Source organism: Ipomoea nil, unplaced genomic scaffold (genome assembly GCF_001879475.1).
Source record: "Ipomoea nil cultivar Tokyo-kokei standard unplaced genomic scaffold, Asagao_1.1 scaffold1259, whole genome shotgun sequence".
NCBI classification, from domain to species: Eukaryota; Viridiplantae; Streptophyta; class Magnoliopsida; order Solanales; family Convolvulaceae; genus Ipomoea; species Ipomoea nil.
In genome coordinates, this window is record NW_017617687.1 from 3,051,105 (window position 1) to 3,078,953 (window position 27,849).

The window sequence follows — 27,849 nt, forward strand, 5'->3', positions numbered from 1 at the left end:
TATCTCTCGATAGAACATAAGTAAGTGTAAGCTCACAGGCATAATCATAATATGTCATACTCATATTCAATTCATATCATATCATACCATCATCATCATCATATCATTCTCAACTCAAGTATAAAGGGAGGAGTTTTTAAATATTTTCTCAATCATATATGTGTGTCTATACATATATATATATATATATATATATATATATATATATATATATATATTCAATCATATTCATATAGATATACATAGGAGGTATCCAATATCTCAAATATTGGGGTAGGATCATCACTGCACTGAAGTCCCAAGTCAACAGGCTACCTTTAATTTATCTTTTATTTTGTAATACTTTTTTTATATTTAAAAGTCAATTATACTTTTACATCATCAAATTTACAATCAATTAATATTTTTTCAACATCATTGCAATTTTCTCATTTTCAAAAATAATTTCACCTTCACATCATATTGTAATATAATAATAAAGTAATACATATATTACAATTTTTTTTTTTTAAAAAGTACAAAATATTATTGGATATAACCAACTTTCATACTTGCTTGCAACCTTACAAAATAAAAATAAAAATAAAAATAAAAATCTTCCAAGCCACCTAAACAAAAATAAATAAATAAATAATAAAAAAATATGCATCACCTTGCAAAAAGTTGAATTCCAAGGATTGGGTTAGCCTACGGCTAGAGGTGTTAGCGAGCATAGCTTTCGGTAACTACTCGTGTTTGTGTTCGGTAAGCGTTCGTTTATATTCATTTATTAAGGTAAACGAACATTAACAAACAAAATTTATAGCTCGGTTTATAAACGAACAGAGTTTGAACAGTTGTAAGCTCGTTTTCTAAGAGATCGTGAACAAGCTCGTTTGTGTTTGTTTAATAATGTTCGCGAACAAGCTCGTTTAGTGTTCGTTTAATAATGTTCATGGACAAGCTCATTTGTGTTCGCTTAATATTTGTTTGTATTCTCTTTGTGGTTGTTACTTATTTAGTTATTTTTCGTGAACATATATTATTTCTTGTTTACGAACGAATTGTAATCATGAACATGTTCATATGTTTGGTTATTAAGCATTCACAAACGTGTTTATGAACGTAAACAAACATGTTCGTGAACGTGTTCATTAATGTTAACAAACACGTTCGTGAACATGTTCACGAACGTTAACAAACACTAATGAACGCTTAACAGACGAACACAAAAAGAATTTTTAAAATCCTTAACAAACAAACACGACACAAACATTCCAAAAATCTTAACAAACGAACACAAACAACATCCGTTCATTTATGTTTGGTTCGTTAACCGCCTACCTACGGCTAAAGTGGCTGTTTTACAAAGACTAATACGGTGCTTCGAAGGTGAAAATAAAGTATTATACTCATATTATATTCTATATGAGGTTTGACTAAAAATACAAATATTATTTTAGTACGTGTTTAAAAGCATAGAAAATTTTGCATTCTACTACATTTTTCAACTTTCTTTTCTTTATATTATATTTGTTGAACTCATAACTCTAGACCTAAGCAATTTTTCCAATCCCGGCCCCATCCACTTCAATTTCTTTTTATTTTTCTATTTTTTTGAAAAAAAAAATGATAATGTACTTTTCATCTCCAAACTAAGAAGAATGGACAGTTTACGTCCCTCAATTATATCACCAATACTTTTTATCTTTCAGTTGTTTACAAAATTTTTATCACCTCTCAATTATCTACAAAATAACTTTTTTAACCTAACTTTAATAGATCAAAATCCAATGACACAAAAGTCTCTTTTTAGACAATCAATAGACGAAAAGTGATAACATATATAACTTAATGAAGAAAAGTATTATTTTTCTATAATTTAAGAACAAAAAGTGTCATTTTTATCTATTTTTTTCATTCTCCACTTCCATTAAAAAAAAATACATTTTCTATGTGTTAAAAGTTGGCCAATTTAAGGATTTAAAAAAAAAATAAAAAAATAAAAAATCATTAAATAACCAGCCATCAAAACGCCACTGTTGGAAAAAAAGCTACAAAAATGAATCAAAATCCACTTATACACAAACTTCAATTTTTCATTCGGTTGAAAATATTTCGTACTACTATTCTACTAAATCAAACAAACTCTCTTGTCACTTCAGCATTGAATTATCAGCCGGCCACTATTCCAATTGTAGTTAGATTATTGTCTTTTTCCTTCCGTACTTTTATGTTTTTATTGAACATTTGTTAAGCTAAGGATATTTTCTCTTAATAAGTTTTACGGTATAATTGGATAAATTATAGGCATGATCCGTAGACTTTTAGTCTAACCCGAAATAGCAGTGAAAGCAAGTCAATTAAGACAGCAAATAATAATGATCCGGAGTTGAGCAAAGAGCAAGTGTAACGGTTGCACTTAACGCAAAGTCAATGTACTTATTAGGGTGCACAACAATTATTAAAGAATCGTGACACTTGTTTAGGAGAGCCGTTGCACTTATTAGACTAAAATAATTAGCCATTATCTAATGTAAATACCGAGCCCCTGTGACAAGGGGATACGGCACTCGAAGCTTGTACTCAAACTCTAAGCAACACAATTATTGCTTGTTTACTCCTTTCTATAAGTATATTCCAATAACTTTATTAGCATCCAAGCTCTTCTCATGATATGGCTTATATTGATTAGAAGCTCTGAATGGGCTGATTCCACATATTTTTAGTCAAATATTAAATAAATCAATTAGATAATGTGTCAAGTTGTTCCCTTATATGAGAGGTTGTATGTTCGAGGCTTAGTGAAGGCGATATTGGCTCTTGTGCTTCATTAGGTTGAGAAAGTAATTATAGACAGATATCACATTGTAATAGAGTTAATAGCATTCAAAAAAAATCAATTAGATAATGTCATATTAAAACTTTAGAAAGGAGGTGTAGTATTGCTCTTTTAAATAAAACAAAATAGACAAATGCGATATTTGACTAGTGGGCAAATAAAAATAATAATATAGAAAAATTGAAAGAGATTTGAGTGTTAAAGCTTACAGAATGCAGTGCACGAGCTTGTATTAAATTTTATGCCTGATCAAAGGGGCCAAGACGAAAGGAGTGTAGTAGCATACTTGTATACTAAAGGAAAATGTACGATCATACATTGAATGCAAAAATGATAAGTGTATTATTGGACTGATTTAACACCAGAAATATTGGATTTAAATGCATCCATTGAATGAGGGCTGATATATAATATAATTTTTTGTTTACTTTTATATATATATAATCTTCTTCTTCTTCTTCTTCTTCTTTTTTTTTTTTTTTTTTTTTTTTTTTTTTTTTTGTATGGCTAGAAGGGAGAAACCCCAAAACTAGCTATTTATGATGACGACCCGGGGTATAGGAACACCCATCAAATCATCGTTCAGAAGTTTGAGAATGTCACTCTCCAATTGAGATAGTGAGTGCATGCCCCTATTATACTTTAACGCTTTCTTCGTCAATATGTCGGCTACTTTATTTTGTTTTCTATCTATAAACATGAGCCACCTTAATTTGCCATTGTTTAAATTTTATAAATAAGAAACTAAAATATAAACGTGTATATTTCTTTTATCTCTAATGTGACGGTGAGTTTAGTAAATAGTAATTCTCTAGTTGCGAAAGCGACTTCAATTGTTCTTAGGTTCATCACCAATTGATTGTACTATTTTGAGGTAATGATCATTTTGAGGTACTATTTTGAGTTAGGTTCATCACCAATTGATTATTAAAATATATAAAATTGATAAATGAGATATTGATTTAGGTTCATCACCAATTGATTATTAAAATATATAAAATTGATAAATGAGAAATTGATTATTAAAATATACTTATAAATTGGAACAATGGAGCTTAGAAAAGTTGTGTAGGAGCATTTGTTCTAAATTAAAAAAGCATGTAGTATTGTAGTACTCGCATAAATATATTTTCACATTTTAGAGATTATTATAAAATAATAAGAAATATATTGTTAAAAGATTCGTATAACAACATTTCACCATATGCTAAATTTTTATCTCTCCAGTTAAATTTTCACTATTAAAATAGGCAAATTATATCGTGCACCGCGGTGCATAATTGACCGCGGTGCATAATCAATTATGCACCGCGCATCAAAATGACGTCGTTTTGTTAAATGAAAAGAAATGACATTTGTTTTTCGCCGTTCCGCACCCTTCCGCAAAAAAATAACTTTGTTATTCAGTTTCATTTTGTATAGACTGCATTTAGTTCAACACAATTACAGTTTCATTTCGATATAACTACAGTTTCATTCGATATTTATAGACTCAAATATGTGAAAATGTTATTTAATTTTATTTTATATACACTATAGTTTTATTAAAACACAACTACATGATCATTTTGATATAATTACAGCTTCATTGTACACTCAAATATGTGAAATGTTATTCAGTTTCATTTTATATACACTGCAATTTCATTTCACCACAACTGTACTACAGTATCATTTTGATATAACTGCAGTTTAATTTCATTTAATAATATAAAAATAATACGTGAGGCAATGTCGGTTTAGATGTACTGTAGTGTCAGTTGGTGTTTATAATACACCAAACATACAGATTTCGTTAACGGTAACGGCGAATCGTTTCTTTACTTAAAGAAACGGTATCGTTTTTTACCGTGGTGCATGTGCACCGTGGTCTACGATATAACGACTAATTAAAATAGTGATAGACTACATCGATCACAGGTGTGTATTTATTGCGAATATTTAATAAATTCTATTTAATTTTTTTTGAAAGGAGCCTGTACGACATTTATTCAAAATATGCGGAAATAGCAGCTGGTGGACCCGAGTCCGAATACATAACTGTCGTCTGAGTAACGGCAATAGATGCTAAAGTATGAGCTAAATAATTATCTAATCTAGGAACATGTCGAATTAAATAATTCTCAAAAGTCAACATACTAGTCCTGCAGCTATCAATGGCATAGCCCAAGTAAGACCGTGATGATTGAGTCGTAGATGATAGATATTGTTGTAGTACTAAGCAATCTGTGAAGAGCTGGATAGAGTTTATACCGCGATCTCTCAACCATGACAATACTTCCTTGCACGCTAGAGCCTCCGCCATTAGTGGTGTAAAACAATCTGATATAGGGGTGGTCATTGCGGAAATATATCCTCCTTGCGCATCTAGAATAATAGCACCCGCCGCCGCCTTGTTCGTTTGTGGGTCGTACGCCGCGTCGAAGTAGCACTTGAGGGGATCCGCGTGTGGCGCAATTGTTTGTGGCAGTTGGTGTTCGTGTGGCATCATCACAGCGCTGGTCATAGGCAGCAGGCCGTTCACTGCCGGTTCGGCAGTATTGGTTGCGGCATTCAGCAGCAGTGCAGTTGGCGCTCCACCGTGGTCCACTACAGCCGCATCGGCCTGCAATTGTACATGCGTCGGGTGCGCAATTCTCCACGAGTGTACAGCTGAAGACGCCATCGCAATTACTTTCTGAGGCCTGGACAAACATGCGTCCCAAACAGCCCCATTCCTCGCACGCCAAATGTAGTATAGAATTGCCACTGCATAAATAATCTGATTATCATCTAAAATATTCATCAAATCATTAAACCAATCACTGAAAACATTTGTGACACTATTGGGGATTGGAAGGTGAGATTGTGCCCAAATGTTTGTTATATAGCCACATGTGATCAAGGAATGCACTATATCCTCATGTGATGCCCCACACATAGCACATGTTGGATCAATATCCACCCTCTTTATAAGTAGATTGTTTGTGGTGGGCAAGATATTATTCAGAACTCTCCATAGAAATGTCTTCCACCTTGGTGGGTTTTTGAGTTTCCATAAAATCTTCCATTTATCAAAGGTCCCTAGTGGTTGGGAGAAATTACCCACTAGTCTCCTATACCCATTCTTGACTGAATATTCACCATTTGGATCCCCATACCAGTACCACAAATCATCATAATCAGGTGACACAGGTATTTTTTGGGAAATTAATTAGCCCGAAAGGTTGAATCCCCAACTCAGCCCGACAGAGCATCTGGGAAGATGTAAATTATGGTAACTCAGTTGAATCACAGAGACTAGACATTTGCTTACTTCGCACAAGGAGCTCCCCACACTTTGAGTGGTTGCTCTCACACTGCCGCTAGTAAGACTCGATCCCAGATCATTCTTTCCAAACTTCAGTCATATGATCAACTGAGCTTCCTATGTGGGCCCAATTTTATATTAATGTTTAGACAACTTGTGCTTAGTTCATTTTATCTAACTGCTTAGCCAGTACCTTAAACAGTGATAATAATTGTAGTGGAAATTAAATAAAGAGCTAATTTCACAAGAGGTTCATTGTTTTTTGTGGCAATTTCAAATTTAATCCCACACTATTGTTTTTGCTATTTAACTTCCTAGACTATTATTTTTTGGACACTTTTAATCATTCTCATGACTTTTCCTATTTTTAGTAAGGGCGTTTTTGTCTCTTCACATTGTTCTTTTGTTATTTTTCTGGTTTCAACCGGTTTAATTGGTTTAGGACTTTACTAAAAACCTGATGAAAGTTATGGTTACTAAAAATCATAGGTTATATAAAGTTCTAAACCAATTAAACCGGTTGAAACCTGAAAATTAACAAAAGAAAAATATGAAAAGACAAAAATGTCCTTACTAAAAATAGGAAAAGTCATGAAAAAGACTAAAAATGTCTAAAAATAATAGTCTATGATGTTAAATAATAAAAATGATAGTTTGAGACTAAATTTGAAACTGTCATCAAAAATAAGGGACCTCTGGTGGAATTAACTCTTAAATGAACACACAAGATTTGTTTACCTAGTTCGGATATAAACTTTCTCCTACACCCTGGGGGCCACTAACCGTGGATGCCCAATCCACTAACAAAGAAAGGTAATACCGAGTTACCAAGTGATGTACCCATTCGCCATAGAGACTCAGTCTTCTGTTCAAGCACTTCTTCCTTGGATTGATGAAAGAACAACCTTAATGATCTACCTTCAATCTGTTCTTGGGCGGATTTCATTCACCACGACATCCCGTTGCTAATGGTGTAAATGTCCAGGAGTGTAATCCCTAACTTAAAGTAAGGGAAAAAAATCTGACCTAAATTAAAGGAGGTTAGATTCTTTTTTTCAATATTGACATGCTTGTTGCTACTTTACATATTTTAAGAATAATAACACTTTACCATTTAAAAAATATCTCAACTGATGACAGAAGATTAGTAGATTACCACTCATCAAAAATATTGTTGATTAAGCATTATATTGTATATATGTACCGTACCCTAGTTTGCTTATTAGTACAAACCATAAATAACTTTAGTAATATAATTATTATGTTTTCAGAGTAACATAAAAAAATTTAGTTAATTTTTCTAACAAAATTATTCTTAACATGTATTCCTTGTAATTATTTTCTGGAAATTTAATTGATAAGCAATTATCAAATTGCCTCTAAGAAGCAGATTGGCCAAAGCAGTTTGATCCTTTTTTATTCTCCCCTAATGAGCTGATACGTTTCTTAGAATTTGATAGGTTTTGTGTCCCTGTTTGGCACCAGGAGACTGTGTAATTTTTTGTTCTTTGTGGGTATCCCTTCCTATTGATCTAAAAAAAATTGCCTCTAGAAATATACTTAACATATTCCATAGCCTGAAGCATCTCCTCACAGCGGATGCTTTCGGGGCCAGCACCCTTCGTGTCTGGTAGTTTGGGTGGCTCCTTCCTTAGCTTCTCCCTGTCTTAGCACATGTCAAATTCACCAAAAAAAAAATAGTCTTGTTATTTTTAAATTCTTAGATCATATAATTAGGGATAGATATGATGGGAATAACTCATAAGATCAGATAAGTTAGATTTAAATTCTTAGATCATATAATTAGGTATTGAAGGGAATAATTCACAAGATCAAATGAGTTAGTTATTGCCATGCGTATGCACAAAAGCCTTTACAGCTATTGGAGAGCGGTTCAACCTAAAATTCCATGTGAGTAATTGGTTAGAGTTAGTTAGGGTCTTGTGTGTAACATTCAATTTTTAATTGGCCAAAAACATAAGATGGTAGGTTTAGTTGAGAATGACATTGGAGGCCGCACGTGCTGAGATAGTCAAGCAAGGAATGCATGAATCCTATTTTTTCCAAACTTTGAACTTCCTCACGTAACTTTCATTATATATATATATATATATATATATATATATATATATATATATACTCCCAACTAATTCATTCCATCCTCTCAAAAAATTCATTCCATTTTATTTTGAGCATTTTTCTTTTGAAAAAATAGTTTTTTAGCATCTCAATTATTTTCTAATAATTATTTTAATTCATCACTTTTTATCATTGCAATTTATATTCTAACATCTTTATAAAGTTATAATTTTAGTCTTAAAAGTAATAAAACAATTAAATTTTGTTACGATTTTACTTCTTATATAGCTAACCACTAAATTGTTATTTTAGACCTTTTTTTTTTTTTTTACCTTTAATAGGAAAAGAAAATCTCAACCCAAAAGAATATATTATCTAAAAAAAGGTAAGGCTTCAAATGATGATATATGATTTCAACACTCGGTATTATTATTTGTCTGAAGTTAAGAGTTTTATTTTAGAGTGAATTCCATTTTTGGTCCTACCGTTATAGGGCGTTTCCAATTTTAGTTTACCTTAATTTTTTTGTCACTTTATAACCACTATTATTGAATGTGTTCCACTTTTAGTTCCACCGTTAATATTTTCATCAAGAGGCCGTGTAATCTAGGGGTATTTTGACCTTTCTTCTCATCCAAGACTATGTTTGAGTGTTTGACTAAAGAAATGAGAACATTAAACCTAAAACCTAAGAAACCTCGCCGGCCCATGTTGGAACGAACGAAACAATGTAGCTTTGGCTTCCCATTCTCGTTGTTCGAAGATCCATCTTCGAATATCGTCGGAGGAGGACAAAGCGCCTGGATTAAAAGAGAAGAGAAAAACATAAAAAGACCAAAATACCCTTTGATTATACGGCCTCTTGACGGAAATATTAACGGTGGACTAAAAGTGGAACACATTCAATAACAGTGGTTATAAAGTGGCAAAAAAAATTAAAGTGGACTGAAATTGGAAACGCCCCTATAACAGTAGGACCAAAAATGGAATTCACTCTTTATTTTACTTTAAATTTTGAAATTGAAAAAAAAAAAAAAAAAAAAGGTGTGTGTGGGGGGGGGGGGGGGGGGGGGGGGATTTCTAGGTGTATTACTTTTTTTTTTTTTTTTTTATTTACTATTGACTCTATTATCTATTCTATACTTTCTATATCTATTGTATTAGTCCAAATAGTTAAGACCCCACCACCGGGATTCGATCATGTAACATACCCTTAAAGGGGAGCCACAAAAGTACCATCTGAGTACAAAGTGCTTGACAATCTGATCATTACTTGGTATTTGTATCTCCTAATTTTTTTTGAGTACATTATTATTATTATTATTATTATTATTATTATTATTATTATTATTATTATTATTATTATTATTATTATTATTATTATTATTATTATTATTATTATTTTATTTTTATTAGGAAAATGTCGTTTAAACTAAATTTTTATATCAAAGAGTATAGATAAAATAAACTTTCATATGAAAAATACTACTTTCTTTACCAAGTACTAACAATTACCTAAGAGTTAATACCCAAAATCGTCCTCGACTATAGTGGTTTTTCTCAATTTCGTCCTAAATGACTTTGGTGACCTAATATCGTCCCAAACTTTTGTGTTTCGCTCAATTTAGTCCTCCATTTGTTATTCTGTCAAATTGGTATTGACGGTAATAATGTTACCGGAAATATAATATAAGAGTAACGAATAATAGAGTAACAATAGTTGTATTGCCTTTGTCTCAGTATAGAAAGTACAGTGTGTCCCCTGCTCAACTGAGGGAAGTTCTATTTATGCTAGGTCCTAACGGTAACAACATGAAGAGACATCTTTGGGGAGCTGAGCTAACGGCAAGAATATGAAGAGTCATGAATGAGGCGTTGAGGCTTTAACTCTCTCTCATCAGTGGTGGCATCAAAGGTGGCTTCAATGACAATAAATGTGACACCTGTTGGATTCTAACCGTTGGAGTTCTGCCCGTTGGGTTCCCATGTGATGCTGAGTCAGATGCTCATTTGTGATCCGGGTCGGGTGCCAGCCCTATTATCCTGTCACCAGTCCCCCCTACTCCTGAGTCAACGGATGTGTTTGAGTTGACTTGGGAGTAAGGCTGAATCTATCTTGATCCTGTGTAGAATCCTGCTTGATTTAGGATATGTGATTTTATTTGATCCTGTGTATGTGATTTTATATATATATATATTTTTTAATCACATATAATTTTATTTTATTTCTTATGCTAGCCGAGATAGGCTTTGGCCTAGGTTGGCAGAGGTGCGTGCCTCTGGCTGAGGCGTCGCCTCGACCGATCGTGGCCGAGGCGTGCGCCTCGATCGATCTTGGCCGAGGCGTCGCCTCGACTGATCGTGGCCGAGGCGTGCGCTTCGACTGATCGTGGCCGAGGCGTCTCCTCGACCGATCGTGGCCGAGGCGTGCGCCTAGATCGATCTTGGCCGAGGCGTCGCCTCGACTGATCGTGGCCGAGGCGTCGCCTCGACCGATTGTGGCCGAGGTGTCGCCTCGGCTGACCGTGGCCGAGGCATCGCCTCGGCCGATTGTGGCCGAGGCGTCGCCTCGACCGATCGTGGCCGAGGCGTCGCCTCGACCGATCGTGGCCGAGGCGTGCGCCTCGACCGACCGTGGCCGAGGCGTGCGCCTCGGCCGATCGTGGCCGAGGCGTCGCCTCGACCGATAGTGGCCGAGGCGTGGCCTCGACCGATCGTGGCCGAGGCGTCGCCTCGACCGACCGTGGCCGAGGCGTCGCCTCGACCGACCGTGGCCGAGGCGTCGCCGACGCCTCGACCGATCGTGGCCGAGGCGTCGCCTCGACCGATCGTGACCGAGGCGTCGCCTCGACCGACCGTGGCCGAGGCGTGCGCCTCGGCCGATCGTGGCCGAGGCGTCGCCTCGACCGATCGTGGCCAAGGCGTCGCCTCGTCCGATCGTGGCCAAGGCGTCGCCTCGACCGGTCGTGGCCGAGGCGTCGCCTCGACCACTCGTGGCGGAGGCGTGCGCTTCGGCTGATCGCGGCCGAGGCGTAGCCTCGAACGATCGTGGCTGGGGCAGGCTCCGGCCTTTTTTTTTTTTTTTTTTTCTTTTTTTCTTTGGCCGAGACGGACTTCGGCGTTGGCCGAGGCGGGCGCCTCGGCCGAACCGTGGCCGAGGTGTGCGCCTCGGCTAACCATTGGCCGAGGCGGGTGCCTCGGCCAACTCTTGGCCGAGGCGGGCGCCTCGGCCAACACTTGGCCGAAGCGCACCTCGGCCAACACTTGGCCGAGGCGCACCTCGGTCAGACTGTGGCCGAGGCGGGCTCCTCGGCCAACACTTTGCCGAGGCTTGCGCCTCGGCCAAACTGTGGCCGAGGCGTGCCTCGGTCAGACTGTGGCCGAGGCGGGCTCCTCGACCATCCGAGTTGAGTCACGTCTCGGCCAACCTGTGGCCGGGGCGTGCGACTCGTTCTTTTTTTTTTTTTTTTTTTTTTTTTTTTTTTTGTTCTTTTTTTGGAAACAACATGGGCGCACCACAAGCACGAGATACTATTCCAAAAGATTTCAGAATGCAAAGCGGGCGGACCGCGATTACCAAACGACTACTAGAATATTAAGGAAAATACTTAATCAAATGTTCCTAGCTCCATACCCGATCGATTATCTTTACAGATGGTGTGGACTTATGGATCATTTCTGCCAATCTTTTTGCATGCTTTAACGTAACAACTGCGGGCTGCTCGCTGGTTTCCTCTGACGACCCCTATCCCATTCGGAGTAGGGAACTTCATACACAAGTGTTTCACCGACACTATGGCCTTGAGGTCCTCCAGTGCCGGCCTCCCCAAAATGATGTTGTGCACACAAGTGACTCTTACCACGATGAATTCCATGTCAAGTTTGCGAATGTTAGGACTCGTGCCTATCTCCACTGGTAAGGCCACCGACCCCTCCGTCTCCACTGAATCACCCGTAAATCCAGAGAGTGAGGTACGTACTTCTTTGAGCTGGTTCCTAGGTATCCCCAACTTGGTGAAGGCATCGTAATACATCACATTGACTGAGCTTCCCGTGTCGACTAAGATGCGGCGAATAATGACATCGTTGATGTCCATCTCAATCACCAAGGCGTCACGATGGGGTAGCGGGCCCTCTGGGAGGTCATCATTAGAGAAGGTGATGGCCTCCTGTCTCTGTTTCTTTTCTCTAGGAAGACTCGCCACTTCTCCCACGTATATCTGTCGGCTCCACTTCTTTCTTTCTGCGGGCGTGTCGCCCCCTGCCGGTCCACCATAGATAAAGTGTATGGTGTGCTTCTTTTGTCGTCTGGGCGCCACCTCGGTTTCTTTCTCGCTATCACTCTGCTCAGATATTTGGTCGTGGTCTCTTTTTTTGGCGTTTGAGGTGGATGGCTCGGTGCCATCCTCATTCATCCAGACATTTTTTGGTGGATTGTGTTGCGGCTGTTGCTGCTGCTTGGATCTCTTGACGAAATGTCGGAAGTAGCCCTGCTGGATGAGGTCTTCTATTTGTCTCTTCAAAACGTGACACTCATCCGTATCATGTCCGGCATGCCTATGAAACCTGCAGTACTTTGATTGGTCTGCCTTTGGGGAGACCTTCATGCACTCCTCGGGGAATTCTACCATTCCCATCTCCTCAGCTTGCTTTAGAATGACACTGACGGGATGGGTAAGAGGAGTTAAATTACGCAAGGGGACTAGGCGAGGTCGTTCGTAGTCTCGGCCCTTCCCTGCGGTCGGGTGGTTCGAGAGTGGTGCCTGGCTGGGCGGACCAGCTTTCCCAGGTTTCCCGTTTTTCCTGTTGTCCTCCTCATCTTTCTTTTTCCTGTCGACGTCCTCTGCCTCGGCATAGCGGCTAGCCGTCCTCATCAAATCTTCGTAAGAACGGGGGTGGTGGGCGTTCAGCTGCTTGTGGAAATACCCTGATCTTAAGGCATGGATAAATATTGGGATCGCCGCCTTGGAGTCAAAGTCGTAGACATTACTGACTTCCTTTTTCCATTTGACCAGGAAGTTTTTTAGGCTCTCGCCTCTATCTTGCTTCACTACACAGAGGTGAGAGAAGGGTTTCTTACGCTGTATGCTACCGGAGAAGTATGTTAGGAAGCTCTTGGACAACTCCCCAAAGTTTTGGATCGACCCATCTGGGATGGTGTTGAACCAGTCTTGGGCCGCTCCATCCAGGGTGGACAAGAACGCTCGGCACATGATGGCGTCCCCCTGCCCCGATCATTACCATAGCAGCCTTGTACCTCGTCATGTGGACACGTGGGTCAGTGGCCCCCGTGTACTCCTTGATAGCGGGCAACCTAAAGTCCCTCGGCAAAGGTACGTCCATGATGCTTGGGGAGAATGGTGCTGTCATCCGTATCTCGGGTTCCGGCGACTGCTCCCGTGCCTCCACCCTTCTTGCTAACTCCTCGATTCTTCTCTGCAGCCTCTCGACCAGGGCTGACTCCTCAGGGTGCCGGCGCGGGGCCGGCTGCCGCTCCTCCATGTGTCGTCGTGGAGCTAGTTCATCAACGCGTCGCTTTCCCGCCGAGTGCCGTCGCGGAGCCGGCTCTTCGACGCGTCGCTCCTCCAAGTGTCGACGTAAGGCCGACTCATCAACGTGTTGGCGTGGGATCGGCTCCTGAGACTCGCCCACCTCCTCTGTGGGTGATCTCTCAGCTTCTCTGTTTTCGTGTTGGCGAGGACCTCTGGTAAAGGATCCCTTGGCCCGTGATCCTAATCTTTGCCGCACGGGCGCCCTTTGTCCCAGTCGTTCTGGTGCAGATTGGGAAGGGCCTGGTTGTCGTCTGGCCAGTGCACTTCTTTGGGTCTCCACCCTTATTTCCTGGGGCCGCGGCGGGGGCACTTGACCTTGCAGTCCCACCGCCACCTGATTTAGCGCCGCCGTCACTGCTTGCTGAATGACATCGGCAGTCGCCTGGAAGTTCATGACTTGGTTCGCCCCTCCATTGTGGGGTTGGTCTCGGAGGTCTCCTCCATTGTTGAGTTGGTCTCGAAGGCCTCCTCCATTGTTGAGTTGATCTCGAAGGTCCCCGGGCCTCCCGTTGTTGAGATGTTCTCGGAGGTCCCCTCCGCGATTGTTTGTGAGTAGGTCACGGAGGTCACCTGAGGCGTTGCCATTGTTCACGTTGCGAGAACCGTGGGAGCTGTGGGACGCCATTCTTTCAAGCTTGCTGTTGAAAGAGAAAAAAAAGTTGTGTTGTAGCCTGCTTGAGTATTGGACTCAGGCTCTCAATGAAAGCACCAATGACGGTAATAATGTTACCGGAAATATAATATAAGAGTAACGAATAAGAGAGTAACAATAGTTGTATTGCCTTTGTCTCAGTATAGAAAGTACAGTGTGTCCCCTGCTCAGCTGAGGGAAGTTCTATTTATGCTAGGTCCTAACGGTAACAACATGAAGAGACATCTTTGGGGAGCTGAGCTAACGGCAAGAATATGAAGAGTCATGAATGAGGCGTTGAGGCTTTAACTCTCTCTCATCAGTGGTGGCATCAAAGGTGGCTTCAATGACAATAAATGTGACACCTGTTGGATTCTAACCGTTGGAGTTCTGCCCGTTGGGTTCCCATGTGATGCTGAGTCAGATGCTCATTTGTGATCCGGGTCGGGTGCCAGCCCTATTATCCTGTCAGGTGTTAAATAAAGGGACAATTCAGTAATGTCAATATTGATCTCTCTTTACTTTCAACTTGTGAAGTGCGAAATTCCTCTTTCTTGTACGAATTACGCCCAGAATTACTCCCGGACCTGCAAATCAAATTTTATATTCGCAGTTTTAGGAGTAATTCGTGAAAAAAAAAAGATTTCACAATTCACATGTCTATGAGTAAAGAGATGTCAATATTAAAATTACTGATTTGTCTATTTATTTAACACCAAATGGACAGAATAACAAATGAAGGACGAAATTGAGCAAAAACACAAAAGTCTGGGACTAAATTGAGCGAAACACAAAAGTCTGGAACGATATTAGGTCACCAAAGTCGTTTAGGACGAAATTGAGAAAAACCACTATAGTCGAGGATGATTTTTGGTATTAACTCAATTACCTAATGTTGCTTGCCTGGCGAAACCCACCAGGAAATAAACTAGTCTATGTTATTCATAATTGATCAATTCAAATCAATAAAGTTAATAAACAACTTTCAGCGTGTTAAACTTGGAGTCTTGTAATTACCAAGTCAATTATTGAAGCAACTTGACTAAAGGTTTTCCCCACAATTTACCATTTTGTCACTTAAACTAGTTTTTGGATTATATATGTTATTCCGTATTAATTATTGGGTTTAAAATGATCCATTTTGTCTTTATTTTTCTTTCACTCAATTGGTGCCTATACATATACGATGATACAATTAATATTTTTTTTTAGTGAATCAACTGTACTAGTAAATTACTCGTGCGATACACGGAAATTTTTTTTATTATATATTTAAATAAAAAAATTAAAGGTAAAGTTATAAATAATTATAATATTTGAAAGTGTATATTTATTTGATTATAAGATCAGTGCAAAAGCATCAATAATATATGATTCGTTTATTTGCAATTATTTTAGTATATAGATATGAATTTGCAATTATTTCATTACTACTCTAGTAAATTTGCTATAGAAAGTAAAGAAGATAATAAATTTAATAGCAATTATAATATTAAAATATAATTTTATAATAAGGTCAAATTTTGAAAAACTTCCTTGTATAGAATGTTTGCTGTTAAAGTTGTTTTGTTGCTTTCATTATCACGAATCAATATTTTCAACCCATTTGAAGTAGTAACCCTTGAAATTGTAACATATAACTATCCATGATTTGCAATTTAATGGAATGTGAGAAGAAAAGTTACACATGTGAGGACAAAATAATCCTTCTTAGTCGTAACTCTAATCCATCTGTTGTTGTTGTTATTATATTGTTCCCATAAACTCATTCATTAATTATTGAATTCCTTAATTCCTTAATTCCTTAATTCCTTAAATCCTTAATCTAATAAGACATACAATGGAAACTTAATTAATCTAATCAGACATACAATGGAAATACGTTGATATAATAAGAAATACAATAGAAGTACGTTGATATAATTCTTGGAATGAATGAATTAATTCTGGAATATATATGAAATTAATTCTTTAATTCCGTAATTAGCCACATAGAAACATTTTATGAAATTATATTTACTATAACAATTACATACAATCATACATACATCATATCATATCATATATACGGGATCATAATAATAAAAGATTATACTAATGTATATGAAATTAATTCCTTAATTCCGTAATTAGAAACATAGAAACATTCTATGCAATTATGTTTAACATAATAATTACTTACATCATATCATATATACGGGGTGGACTTTGAAAAGGAAATTCGAAATGAGTTCTAAAGTATACGGGTTGTGCATTGAACATTACATACATACATAGAATGATATAAACATAGATAATCATTGAAAACGTCAACATACAATTCGTTTCTTCTTATTACGGTGTACGGGGTCCATATTTTTTTTTTTTGCTTTGCGATTTTGCGAGGTTTGCCTTTGTGCTTTCACATGCTGTTTTACCGAATTACATGAGCATCTGTAGGTGGAGAAGATCAAGATTGCATACTCTGCAATCTGTAGATGAGCATCCATAGATTGTAGGCTCTTCATTTGTTTTACCGAATTACATGAGCATCCGTAGATGGAGAAGATCAAGCCTCTTCATTTGTTTTACCGAATTAATTACAAGAGCATCCGTGTTAGACTATGTTATTGATTATATTTATTCTATTGTATATTGTGTAGCATAGAATAATTGTTCTAGTCTTTAGCCTATTATTTAGGTCTCTCTCTGGAGAGTATATTTGTATTCAGATTTCAGTTATTGTATTAATCTATCGCTTCCACTCTCATCTGGTATCAGAAAGGTTGTGTCGTCCCTACCCCATCGCCTCCCGTTCCTCCTCAAGCACCTGTTCGTGCACCCAGGAAACGGAGGCAGCGGGCTCAACCAGGTCAACGGGACCATGTTATGCGGCTTCAGCGTATGACACGACACTGGAGAGCAGTTGCACGCTCTCACGGCAACTACTGTTGATCCGACCTGTTATTCACAGGCTGTTGGCCATCCACAGTGGCGGGATGCTATGGACCAAGAGTTCAACGCCTTGCTTCATAATAACACTTGGCAGCTGGTTCCGGCTACACCGAACATGAATATTGTGGGCTGCAAGTGGGTCTTTCGCACTAAGCGTAAGGCTGATGGTACGGTAGAACGCTACAAGGCCAGGTTAGTAGCCAAGGGCTTTAACCAGGTCGCTAGCGAGGATTTCTTCGAGACATTTAGTCCGGTGGTTAAACCGACCACAGTACGGTTGTTGCTCTCGTTTGCCGTATCACGCGGGTGGACGCTAAGACAGCTGGATGTCCATAACGCTTTCTTAAATGGGCATCTATCCGAGACTGTCTACATGAGGCAGCCTCTAGGCTATGAAGATCCGGATCATCCTAACCATGTGTGCCACTTACAGCGCTCACTCTATGGGTTGAAACAGGCACCACGGGCCTGGTTCAATCGTTTACATGATTTTTTACTTGTAACAGGTTTTATTGCCTCCAAAACAGATGTGTCCCTATTTCACTACACTGCTGGAGATTCCCGAGTGTTTCTACTCGTCTATGTCGACGACATTATCATGATGGGTGATAACACTACCTTGATTGATTCTCTTTTGCACCGACTGTCGACGACATTCAAAATCCGGGACTTAGGGAAGCTGGCCTTCTTCCTTGGCATAGAGACAGTTACCACCCCAGATGGCATGCTTCTAACTCAGCGGCGATACATGCGAGGCATTCTCCAGCGAGCCGGCATGTCCGAGTGCAAACCACTAGCCACTCCAGCCGCGGTGACTCAGCCAGTCAGTCAGTCTACTGAACCTTTTCACAACCCGACTCATTACCGTCGTCTCACTAGGGCCCTGCAGTACCTCATCATCACCCGGCCAGACTTGTCTTACGTAGTCAATCGTTTATGCCAGTTCATGCATACACCAACAGAAGAGCATTGGGGGCTGCTGAAGCGTGTGCTACGCTATATAAAAGGCACCCTCGACTACGGCCTCCGTGTTTCACCTTCTGCGTCGTTTGATATCCATGCTTACTCGGATTCGGACTGGGCCGGTTGTCAGGTAGACCGGAAGTCCACTAGCGGGTATGCTGTGTTCTTAGGGACTAATCTGGTCTCGTGGGTCTCATGGAAGCATCGAACTGTGGCTCGCTCGTCCACCGAAGCTGAATACAAGGGATTGGCCGATGTCTGTGCTGAGGTTACCTGGATAGTGTCCTTGTTATGGGAGCTTCGTTTGTGTTCTTCCACGCCGCCGGCACTGTGGTGTGATAATCTGGGAGCCACGTACCTCTGTGCAAACCCTGTGTTCCATGCTCACACCAAGCATGTTGAGGTGGACTACCACTTTGTTCGGGATAAGGTTTCTTCCGGAGAGTTCCAGGTTCATTTTGTCTCCACTAAAGATCAGCTTGCGGACATCTTCACCAAACCGCTTCCAGCAGCACAGTTTGGAACTGTACGTAGCAAGCTCAATGTGGTCTGTCACCAACCTTGCACTTGAGGGGGAGTGTTAGACTATGTTATTAATTATATTTATTCTATTGTATATTGTGTAGCATAGAATAATTGTTCTAGTCTTTAGCCTAATATTTAGGTCTCTCTCTGGAGAGTATATTTGTATTCAGATTTCAGTTATTGTATTAATCTATCGCTTCCACTCTCATCATCCGTAGATGGAGAAGATCAAGATTGCAATATAAAATTTGCTTTCATTGTATTTATAAGTGTAAAATGTGATACACATAATTTGGAAGATTTTTCAAAAGGAAAGTGTAATTAATTATTTAAAGTTTTTAAATACTAATATAAAATAACAGAAGTATCTGGCCAAGTTTTCTAGCCCAAACTCAGGGTTATTTTAGTAAAACCGAGTTAATTACATCTGAGGTCCTCCGCGTATAGTAGTTTTGCCACGTTTAGTCCTAAACTTTCAAATTGACCATCTGTGGTCCTTCGACTTTCAAATTTAACCATTCGTGGTCCAAGTTAACCACTCATGGACCTTCAACTATTAAATTTTAACCAACCATGGTCCTTTCAAGAGGACCGCGACTGGTTAAATTTCAAAAGTTGAAGGACCATGTGTAGTTAACTTGGACCACGAATGGGTAAATTTGAAAGTCGAAGGACCACAGATGGTCAATTTAAAAATTTAGGACTAAACGTGTCAAAACCACTATACTTGAAGGACTTTATGCGGCATTAAATATAGTAAAACCATTAATTTCATTAATTAACCATATATGTTTTCATAAAATCAACAATCAATGAATCTTAGTCAAATACATTTACAAATCTACCTCCTCTATAAATGTTATCATATTATAACATAGCTGCATACTTATATCCGTATAGACTGTTGAAGCCTGGCGTCTCAATATTTTCTCTGCCTAGCTCCTCACTAGTAGGTATGTCTCTTCCTGCACTCTATCGTTTGGATTTGTATGCATGTAAAGTATGGATGCATTTATTTAAAATTTTGGTTTTGTGTAATGTAGAGAAACAATGGATGATATTGAAGGCAACAAAAATCTGTATGTTGCAAATCCAACAATAATGTCGCAAATCTAGCTCTGGGCGGGTTGGTTTGGGTCATGATGAGGCATCCTCTCCCTTGCCCAAACTGTACCGGGGAGTGAAGCAGCACCACTTGGAAAGATGGGTGGCGGAGATTCGCTTCCCTTTCAATTGAGCTCGCCTTTGGTTAGGCACGTTTTTCAGCGTAGAAGATGCTGCCCTAGCTTATGATCATGATGCCTTCAGTTAAAGGGGAGCCAAAGCAAGGCTGAATTTCCCCACATCTTCCTTGGCAGCTGCAAAGATGATGGCGACTTCCATGAAGACGTCGAGACTGCAACACAAAAAGTAGCAAAACCAAAGCAGAGAACATAAGGTAATGTTACCGAATCTAACGATGATGTTGCTCAGTGTGTTGAGGATAAGAAGTGTTTTGGGATATCCACTCATGAACCTAAGACAGTCGATGATGATTATGGTAATCATGACTAAGAGGTGGAATCAGAGTGGGTTGGTGATGAACATGGATCGTTGTATCGTTCCATATCACAATGAATGCAGATTCCGATTATCATTAATTTCAATAAAAAATGTGATTATTATACTTGAATAAATCGTCGGTTATTCATTCCAATTCTTCGTTATATCATTCCAATTCTTCCTTTTATTAAAAATGGTGCATCAGAAGCTAAACATGGGTCGTTGTATCATTCCATATATCATTGATTGTTGATTCCAATTATTACTAATCTTTATCATTAATTATTTCACAATACTGTTGTTTAGTTGAAATCTCCCGTTGCACAGTTATTAGTTAAAAATGGTAATTGCTATATTTGAATAAATGAAATAATAGTATTAAATTTTGTAGCCTTGATTTAAAATCTATTCTGTTAAGATTATAATAATAATAAAATACTCCATAATAATAATAAAAATCTAAAATTCTTAATATAATTTCCTAATATAATTTTCCTAATATTAATAATATAATAATAATAATCCAAAACTCATAATATAAGTTTCTAATTAAATTTTCCTATTAAATCCATTTATAATGAAAATTACAAATATAGAATTAGAAAAAATTAACAGGATTGATACTAGCTAATCAATTTCCTAATATATTTTATAATTATATAATATAATTTTCCTATCATATTTTAATTAAATGATACTTTCCTAATATATCTTACCTAAAAGGCCTCCTCCTTTGTTATAATATTGATCCATATGTTAATCCATTTATTATAGTAATCTATATAGGTAATTACAATACACTATTTACCATCTAAATAGCCCGTGGTAATTACCAACCGTATTTAACATTTAAATTTAGGAGAAATTGTATTTTTCGTCTCTAAGTTATAGGGTAATTATAGAATTCGTCTCTGAGTGTTGGTCATGCTCACTTTTCGTCCCTAAGTTATCATTGGTGTTGCACTTTTCGTCCTTGAGTTATAAAGTAATTGTATAATTCATCCATGAGTGTTGGTCATGCTCACTTTTCGTCCCTAAGTTATTATTGGCGTTGTACTTTTCGTCCCTGAGTTATACTAAAATTGCAAATTTCATCCCTAATCACTACTACATAAATGGTATACTACATCACTTAATAGACGGAAATTTTTTAAATAACCACCGTCTAATATATTTTGTTATACTACGTCACTTAATAGACGACGATTTTTTAAATAACTGCCGTATAGACCTTAATTAATTTTTTATGTCATACACTTTAAATAACCACCGATGATTTTTTTTTTTTTTTACACACACACGGCGGTTTTCAAAATGTTGCGCGTGTAAGTGACTGTCGTTGTAAATATATACTTTTTACGACAATTTTGGAAACTGTTGTGTATGTTAACTATATACGGCGGTTAAACATCCGCCGTGTATGTCAACTATATACAATAGTTATTTAAACAATCGCCGTCTATTAAGTGACGTAGTATAACAGAATATATTAGACGACGGTTATTTAAAAAACTGTCATCTATTAAGTGACGTAGTATACCATTTATGTAGTAGTGATTAGGGACGAAATTTGCAATTTAGTATAACTCAAGGACGTAAAGTGCAACGTCAATGTTAACTTAGGGACGAAAAGTGAACATGACCAACACTTAGGGACGAATCCTACAATTATCTTATAACTCAGGGACGAAAAGTGCAACGCCAATGATAACTTAGCGACGAAAAGTGAGCATGACCAACACTCAGGTACGAATTTTACAATTACCCTATAATTTATGGACGAAAAGTGCAATTTCCCTCAAAATTTATTATGGTAATTAAACATAGAGAATCCCTTCTGATTTTTTATTTTTATTTTTAGTTCAAATAATATCAATTACGTGCACTTCTTTGATTACTTTTGAATAAAATCTATAAACTTATGACAATTAAGGAATTAATACTTTTCATAACATAAATTTTATCTAATTAGTGAAAGAAATTGATAATATACATATTACGTCCATAACTAAAGGAGATTAAAAAAAGTATGATAATTAATCAAATTCACAGATTATTACGTTAATTCACATATTATTACGTCCATACAACTATGCAAATTATTCCAATTTATATATTATTACACATATAAAATTATGGTAATGATTACTTTTGGATGGGAAAACTTGTCCAGACACTTTTGTTATATATATATATATATATATATATATATATATTGTAAATTTTTATCTTATACTTTGATAAAAGTATGTAAGAGGAGGGCACAACTTTTCAAAATACAAAATACTTTTAATGAGCTTGCACGGATTATTCAGTTGGTTCTTGAGTAGCCGTTTGTAAGTAAGGACGTAGGATTGAGTCCTGACAATTGCAGTGTGAGAGTTCCATATAATGGACTGCTGAGTCACCATAATTTATCCCTTTCACAATCCCGTCGGTATGTGGAGCCTTAGGGGCGAGATGTTTTGCCTTTTGTAGCCCCAATATGCCTAATGGCATGATAAATTTTTCCTATAAGCTGATCAAATTATCATGTGGCTATTATTATTATTATTTGGCAAAATCATGTGGCTATTATTATTATTATTATTATTATTATTATTATTATTATTATTATTATTATTATTATTATTATTATTATTATTATTTAATAATTTAATAATTAGTCTTTTTTTGAAATATAATAATAATTAGTCTTTAAGTAGAGCAAAAAATATTTATGTTATTTTTTAAAAAAAAAAAACAAAAAAAAAACAAAAAAACAAAAAAAAAAAAAAAAAAAAACAGACAACAAGCGGAGCTAGAAAATAGCAAATTTCATATGGTAAGCGAGGGCTACGGCAAACTGCTATAAGTACATCAACGTCAAAGTTCAGATCCTCATCACTCACCATTTCCTTTTCCCATTGTCGCGTTTCCATTCATTACCCTCCACCGTTGCACTCTCCACTTTCACCGCAACTGTTAAACTTATCTCCGTCGCCGGCACGTTTCCGATCACCTCCTTCTTCGTTCTCCTCATTTTCCAAGCTCCTCAGATCAACCTGCACGGCCATACATTCTGACGTATGTACACTCTAAACTCCTGCATGTGTGCATTGAGCATACAGGATAGATATGTAAAGCATGTGCACTTATTGTATGATTTTGGTCCTAGCTGTCTATGTATGAAATATGATGTGCAGATTTGGCAGTTCATTATGTGGAAATGTGTGCGGATGAATTTTTTGATGTTTTTTAGTTAATGGAAAGAATCCGAATAAATATGTTTCTGAATTTTCCTGATTTTTCCGGTTTTGAAATCGAATGTAGATATTTTTACAGAGGAAAAGAAATGCATTGGTCGAATTTGATTGTTCAAGCTCAATGAACATTAGCTTTGAATATGATGCGAGTACTGCTTCGTATTGTCACGCGAATCGGTTTTAATCAAAGCTGTATGCAGTGCATGATTGCATACTAAGACCAACATAAACTGTTTGGGTGCGGTTGGAAGGATTCTTATAACCTAAGATCGAGCACTCTAATTTGGCTAATTTCGTGTTTTGCAGCTTCGGCCATGGATAACCTAAAAACTCCCTTCAAGGGAATGGTGGAGGATTTCAAAGGAAGGAAAAAATGTTACAAAGATGACTGGATGAGTTCATTTAGTTCTGGCATGAGGTATAATGTTTTTGATCGATTTTGGATCAAGTGTAGAATGGAATACTGTTTAGTTCAGTAAAATTGATAATATTACTACATATATTGTAATTGATATTAGGATACTGGCTCCAACAACTTACATTTTCTTTGCGTCTGCTCTTCCGGTCATTGCTTTTGGTGAACAGTTGAGCAGGGAGACAGGTCGGTTTGTTTTTATCATATGCATAACTAGAGATATTTTGAATATATTATACCATTTTTTGCCTTTGGTTATGAGGTCCCTATTATTATACAGAGTATATTATTAACGTATGAGGGTGGTTGTGTAACAGATGGAAGCTTGACCACAGTTGAAACTCTTGCCTCTACTGCAATCTGTGGAATCATTCATTCAATTTTTGGTGGACAACCTCTATTGATTTTAGGAGTTGCAGAGCCTACAATCATCATGTATACTTATCTGTACACTTTTGCCGGCAGGAGCCCAGAAATGGGGAAGGAACTGTTTATAGCCTGGGCAGGATGGTAAAGAAATTTATTATTTCCTTATATTCTGCAAGCTTTTGGGTTTGAAAATGGATTTTTTAAGTGGAAATTTTGCATATATAATGTTGCAGGGTTTGTGTCTGGACTGCTTTCATGCTGTTTCTTCTTGCTATATTTAATGCTTGCACAATCATCACTAGATTTACAAGGATTTCAGGGGAACTTTTTGGCATGCTGATTACTGTTCTTTTTTACCAAGAGGCTATAAAGGTTTTTATATCTCCCTCCCTACAGTGTGTGAACACATCTCTGATGATACTATTGAAAAGGAAAAAGAAAATTTTTGTTGAAATGGATAAAGTTCTGTGCTCATGGTATTTGTTATCTAATCACAGGGACTAGTTAGTGAATTTGGGATTCCTAAAGGTGATAATCCTGCATTAGAGGAGTACCAATTCCAATGGCTCTATACAAATGGGTTATTGGCAATAATATTCTCATTTGGGGTACTTATAACATCCCTTATAAGCATAGAGGCTAGGACTTGGCCTTATGGTACAGGTAGGTGATCAAATGAGATACTGTGGCTACTTTATCTGATTTTGGTTAGTTTTAATATTTTGTTCTTGACCTCTACGAACAGGATGGTTGCGAGGTTTTATAGCAGACTATGGTGTTGCGCTAATGGTTGTGTTGTGGACAGCAATGTCTTATGCAGTACCTGGAAAAATTCCATCCAGTATTCCTAGAAGGCTCTTTTCTCCTCTTCCCTGGGATTCTTCATCATTGTACCACTGGACAGTGGCCAAGGTATTTCTGGTTCTATCTTGATTTTTATCCTCGTACATTTAAGACCCAATTTACTAGTTGAGATTGGACTGTGAGCTTGTGGGGTTGATGTGGAAGCACTGGGCAACCAATTCTCCTAGTAAATACTTTAAAATCCTGTTAAATATTCTAGGCTCTGTATCTGATTTCCTTTTATGCAATAATTACTTTAAAATCCTGTTAAATGTTCTAGGCTCTGTATCTGATTTCCTTTGATGCAAAGTATAAAATAGGTGTATACTTCCTAAGTTCTGCATTCACATTGAAAAATTCATGAACTCCCACTGGACATCATATATTGCAGGATATGGCAAGAGTCCCAGTAGGTTACATCTTTGCTGCCATCATTCCTGCTGTTATGGTAGCAGGCCTATACTTTTTTGATCACAGTGTAGCTTCACAGATGGCCCAACAGAATGAGTTCAATCTTAAGAAACCATCTGCATACCATTATGATATCTTTGTGCTTGGCGTCATGGTATGTATAATGTATCCTACACCTTATATTAAGCAGATTTGTAATACATTTGTTTCATAACAAAAATCTTGAACTTTGTTCTGCAGACTTTGGTTTGTGGTTTACTCGGACTCCCTCCTTCAAATGGAGTTCTTCCTCAATCACCAATGCATACAAGGAGTCTTGCTACCCTTAAAAGGATGGTAGGAAACGAGTTTAAGAATATTTCCTCTTTTTACCTCTTGTGCATACGGTGTTGATACACATTAATCTCTTTGATACTTGACCTGTAGTTGATTCGAAAGAAAATGGTGAAGACTGCAAAAGAAGGAATGAAAATGCAAGCAAGCAAATCAGAGATTTATGGGAGAATGCATGCTGTATTCATTGAGATGGAGGCATCTCCAACAGTAAGTTATATGGGTCTAAGGATATACTTGCATATCTTTGTCGTAACTTGTTTATGTATTGATAAGATTTATTTGATCCCCTGTAGCCTGTAGTGGACAAAGAGTTGGAAAATTTGAAGGAAGCTGTGCTGAAACAGGGTGATGGAGAAGACGATAAGAACTTTGACCCTGCCAAACACATTGATGCCCACTTGCCTGTTAGAGTTAATGAACAAAGAGTCAGTAACTTATTGCAATCCCTTCTCATAGGACTTGCTATATTTGCCATGCCTGTGATAAAGATGATACCAACATCAGTTCTTTGGGGTTACTTTGCATACATGGCAACTGACAGCCTCCCTGGTAATCAATTCTGGGAGAGAATATTACTGCTCTTTGTTCCTTCTAGCCGGCGATTCAAGTATGTTATGAATCAAATTAGCACACACTAATATTTTTGGCATTGCAGAACCAAGCAATAGGATTTCGGTTGTAGCTTAAAATTAATTAGTAATTACTCAATAACCCTTTCTTTTTGCAGAGTCTTGCAGAGTCTCCATGCCTCATTTGTGGAGGTAGTACCATTTAAGTATATTGCAGCTTTCACGGCCTTCCAGTTTGTGTATCTCTTGATTTGCTTTGGAGTAACATGGATACCAATTGCTGGGATACTATTCCCCTTGCCATTCTTCTTTATGATATCCATAAGAGAACACATTCTTCCAAAGTTTTTTCCTCCAGAGTACCTTAAGGAATTAGACGCCGCTGAGTATGAAGAAATTGCTGGCCGTTCAATTCACTCGAGGGAGAGGGATACGCCTCCCAAGGTACACATTTACATGGTCGTGCTCTTAGTTAGTTGGGGTAGGTTAAATATTGGTTTATGTTCTCCCATGCACATACAGATTGCTTTGAGCTATTTTTGTCTCCGATATACTATTGATCCACAATACATTCCATGTGATTTTGGTGCAACTTTCATGATATTGAATTCAATGTTTATATGAAAATCACGACTATGTTGAATAAAACATCCTCTTTGGTTCCAGGAGGGAGATGATGAAGACGACGATTACACTTCTGCTGAAATATTGGATGAGATGACCACTCGCAGAGGCGAATTGAAACACAGGTCTACCAGCGTCAATGAAAGGCATCAGGTGGTTTGTAACTCTGAAAACCAATATAATCATTCTTTCTTAGATTAGTTTTCATTTTCAATTCGGAGAACATTAACTTATTATCATATTGAATTCCAGGTTCACCCAGATGATCAACCTAGGCCATAAGAACAACCTGATGTGATTCAACGACACAAATTCACCATCAACTCCTCACGAAAGTGGCATCTTTAGGAAGGTTTATCCTTGCGTATACTCTCTGTATTGTTCATAGAACACGAGATGTAGCAAAAGGAGACTGAAAACCAAAGAAGAATAAAGGGATATATAGAAGAATGAGAGGAGATTCAGAAAATAGAAGCCACACTGAAGAGGAGTGTTTGACAATAAATTCTGGTTGTATAGTTATTTTCAGCTCTTGCATCCGGGAGAAAATAAGAAAATAATAAAAAGCAGCCAGCAGATATTGGCATTACTTGTTGATTATGGTTACTTTTTTAAACTTGTCCTTGGTTGTTTCTCTTTGGTTTGGCTAAAATAATTTGTGACTTAATGTCATATGGGGTCCCCTAAACTTTCAAATTGAT

At 37.8% G+C, this 27,849-nt stretch overlaps 1 protein-coding gene across 1 annotated transcript; it reads left to right on the plus strand.

The window, feature by feature from the left end:
- The first annotated feature begins 23,127 nt into the window (after positions 1-23,127).
- Positions 23,128-27,849, plus strand: LOC109184384 (probable boron transporter 7). The gene is made up of 14 exons (XM_019334386.1): positions 23,128-23,402; positions 23,888-23,999; positions 24,100-24,182; positions 24,314-24,506; positions 24,599-24,737; positions 24,863-25,028; positions 25,111-25,277; positions 25,600-25,773; positions 25,860-25,955; positions 26,046-26,162; positions 26,249-26,562; positions 26,683-26,968; positions 27,191-27,301; positions 27,401-27,849. The coding sequence occupies exons 2-14, from the start codon at positions 23,896-23,898 to the stop codon at positions 27,428-27,430; spliced, it is 1,980 nt and encodes a 659-aa protein (XP_019189931.1). The 5' UTR covers positions 23,128-23,402; positions 23,888-23,895; the 3' UTR covers positions 27,431-27,849.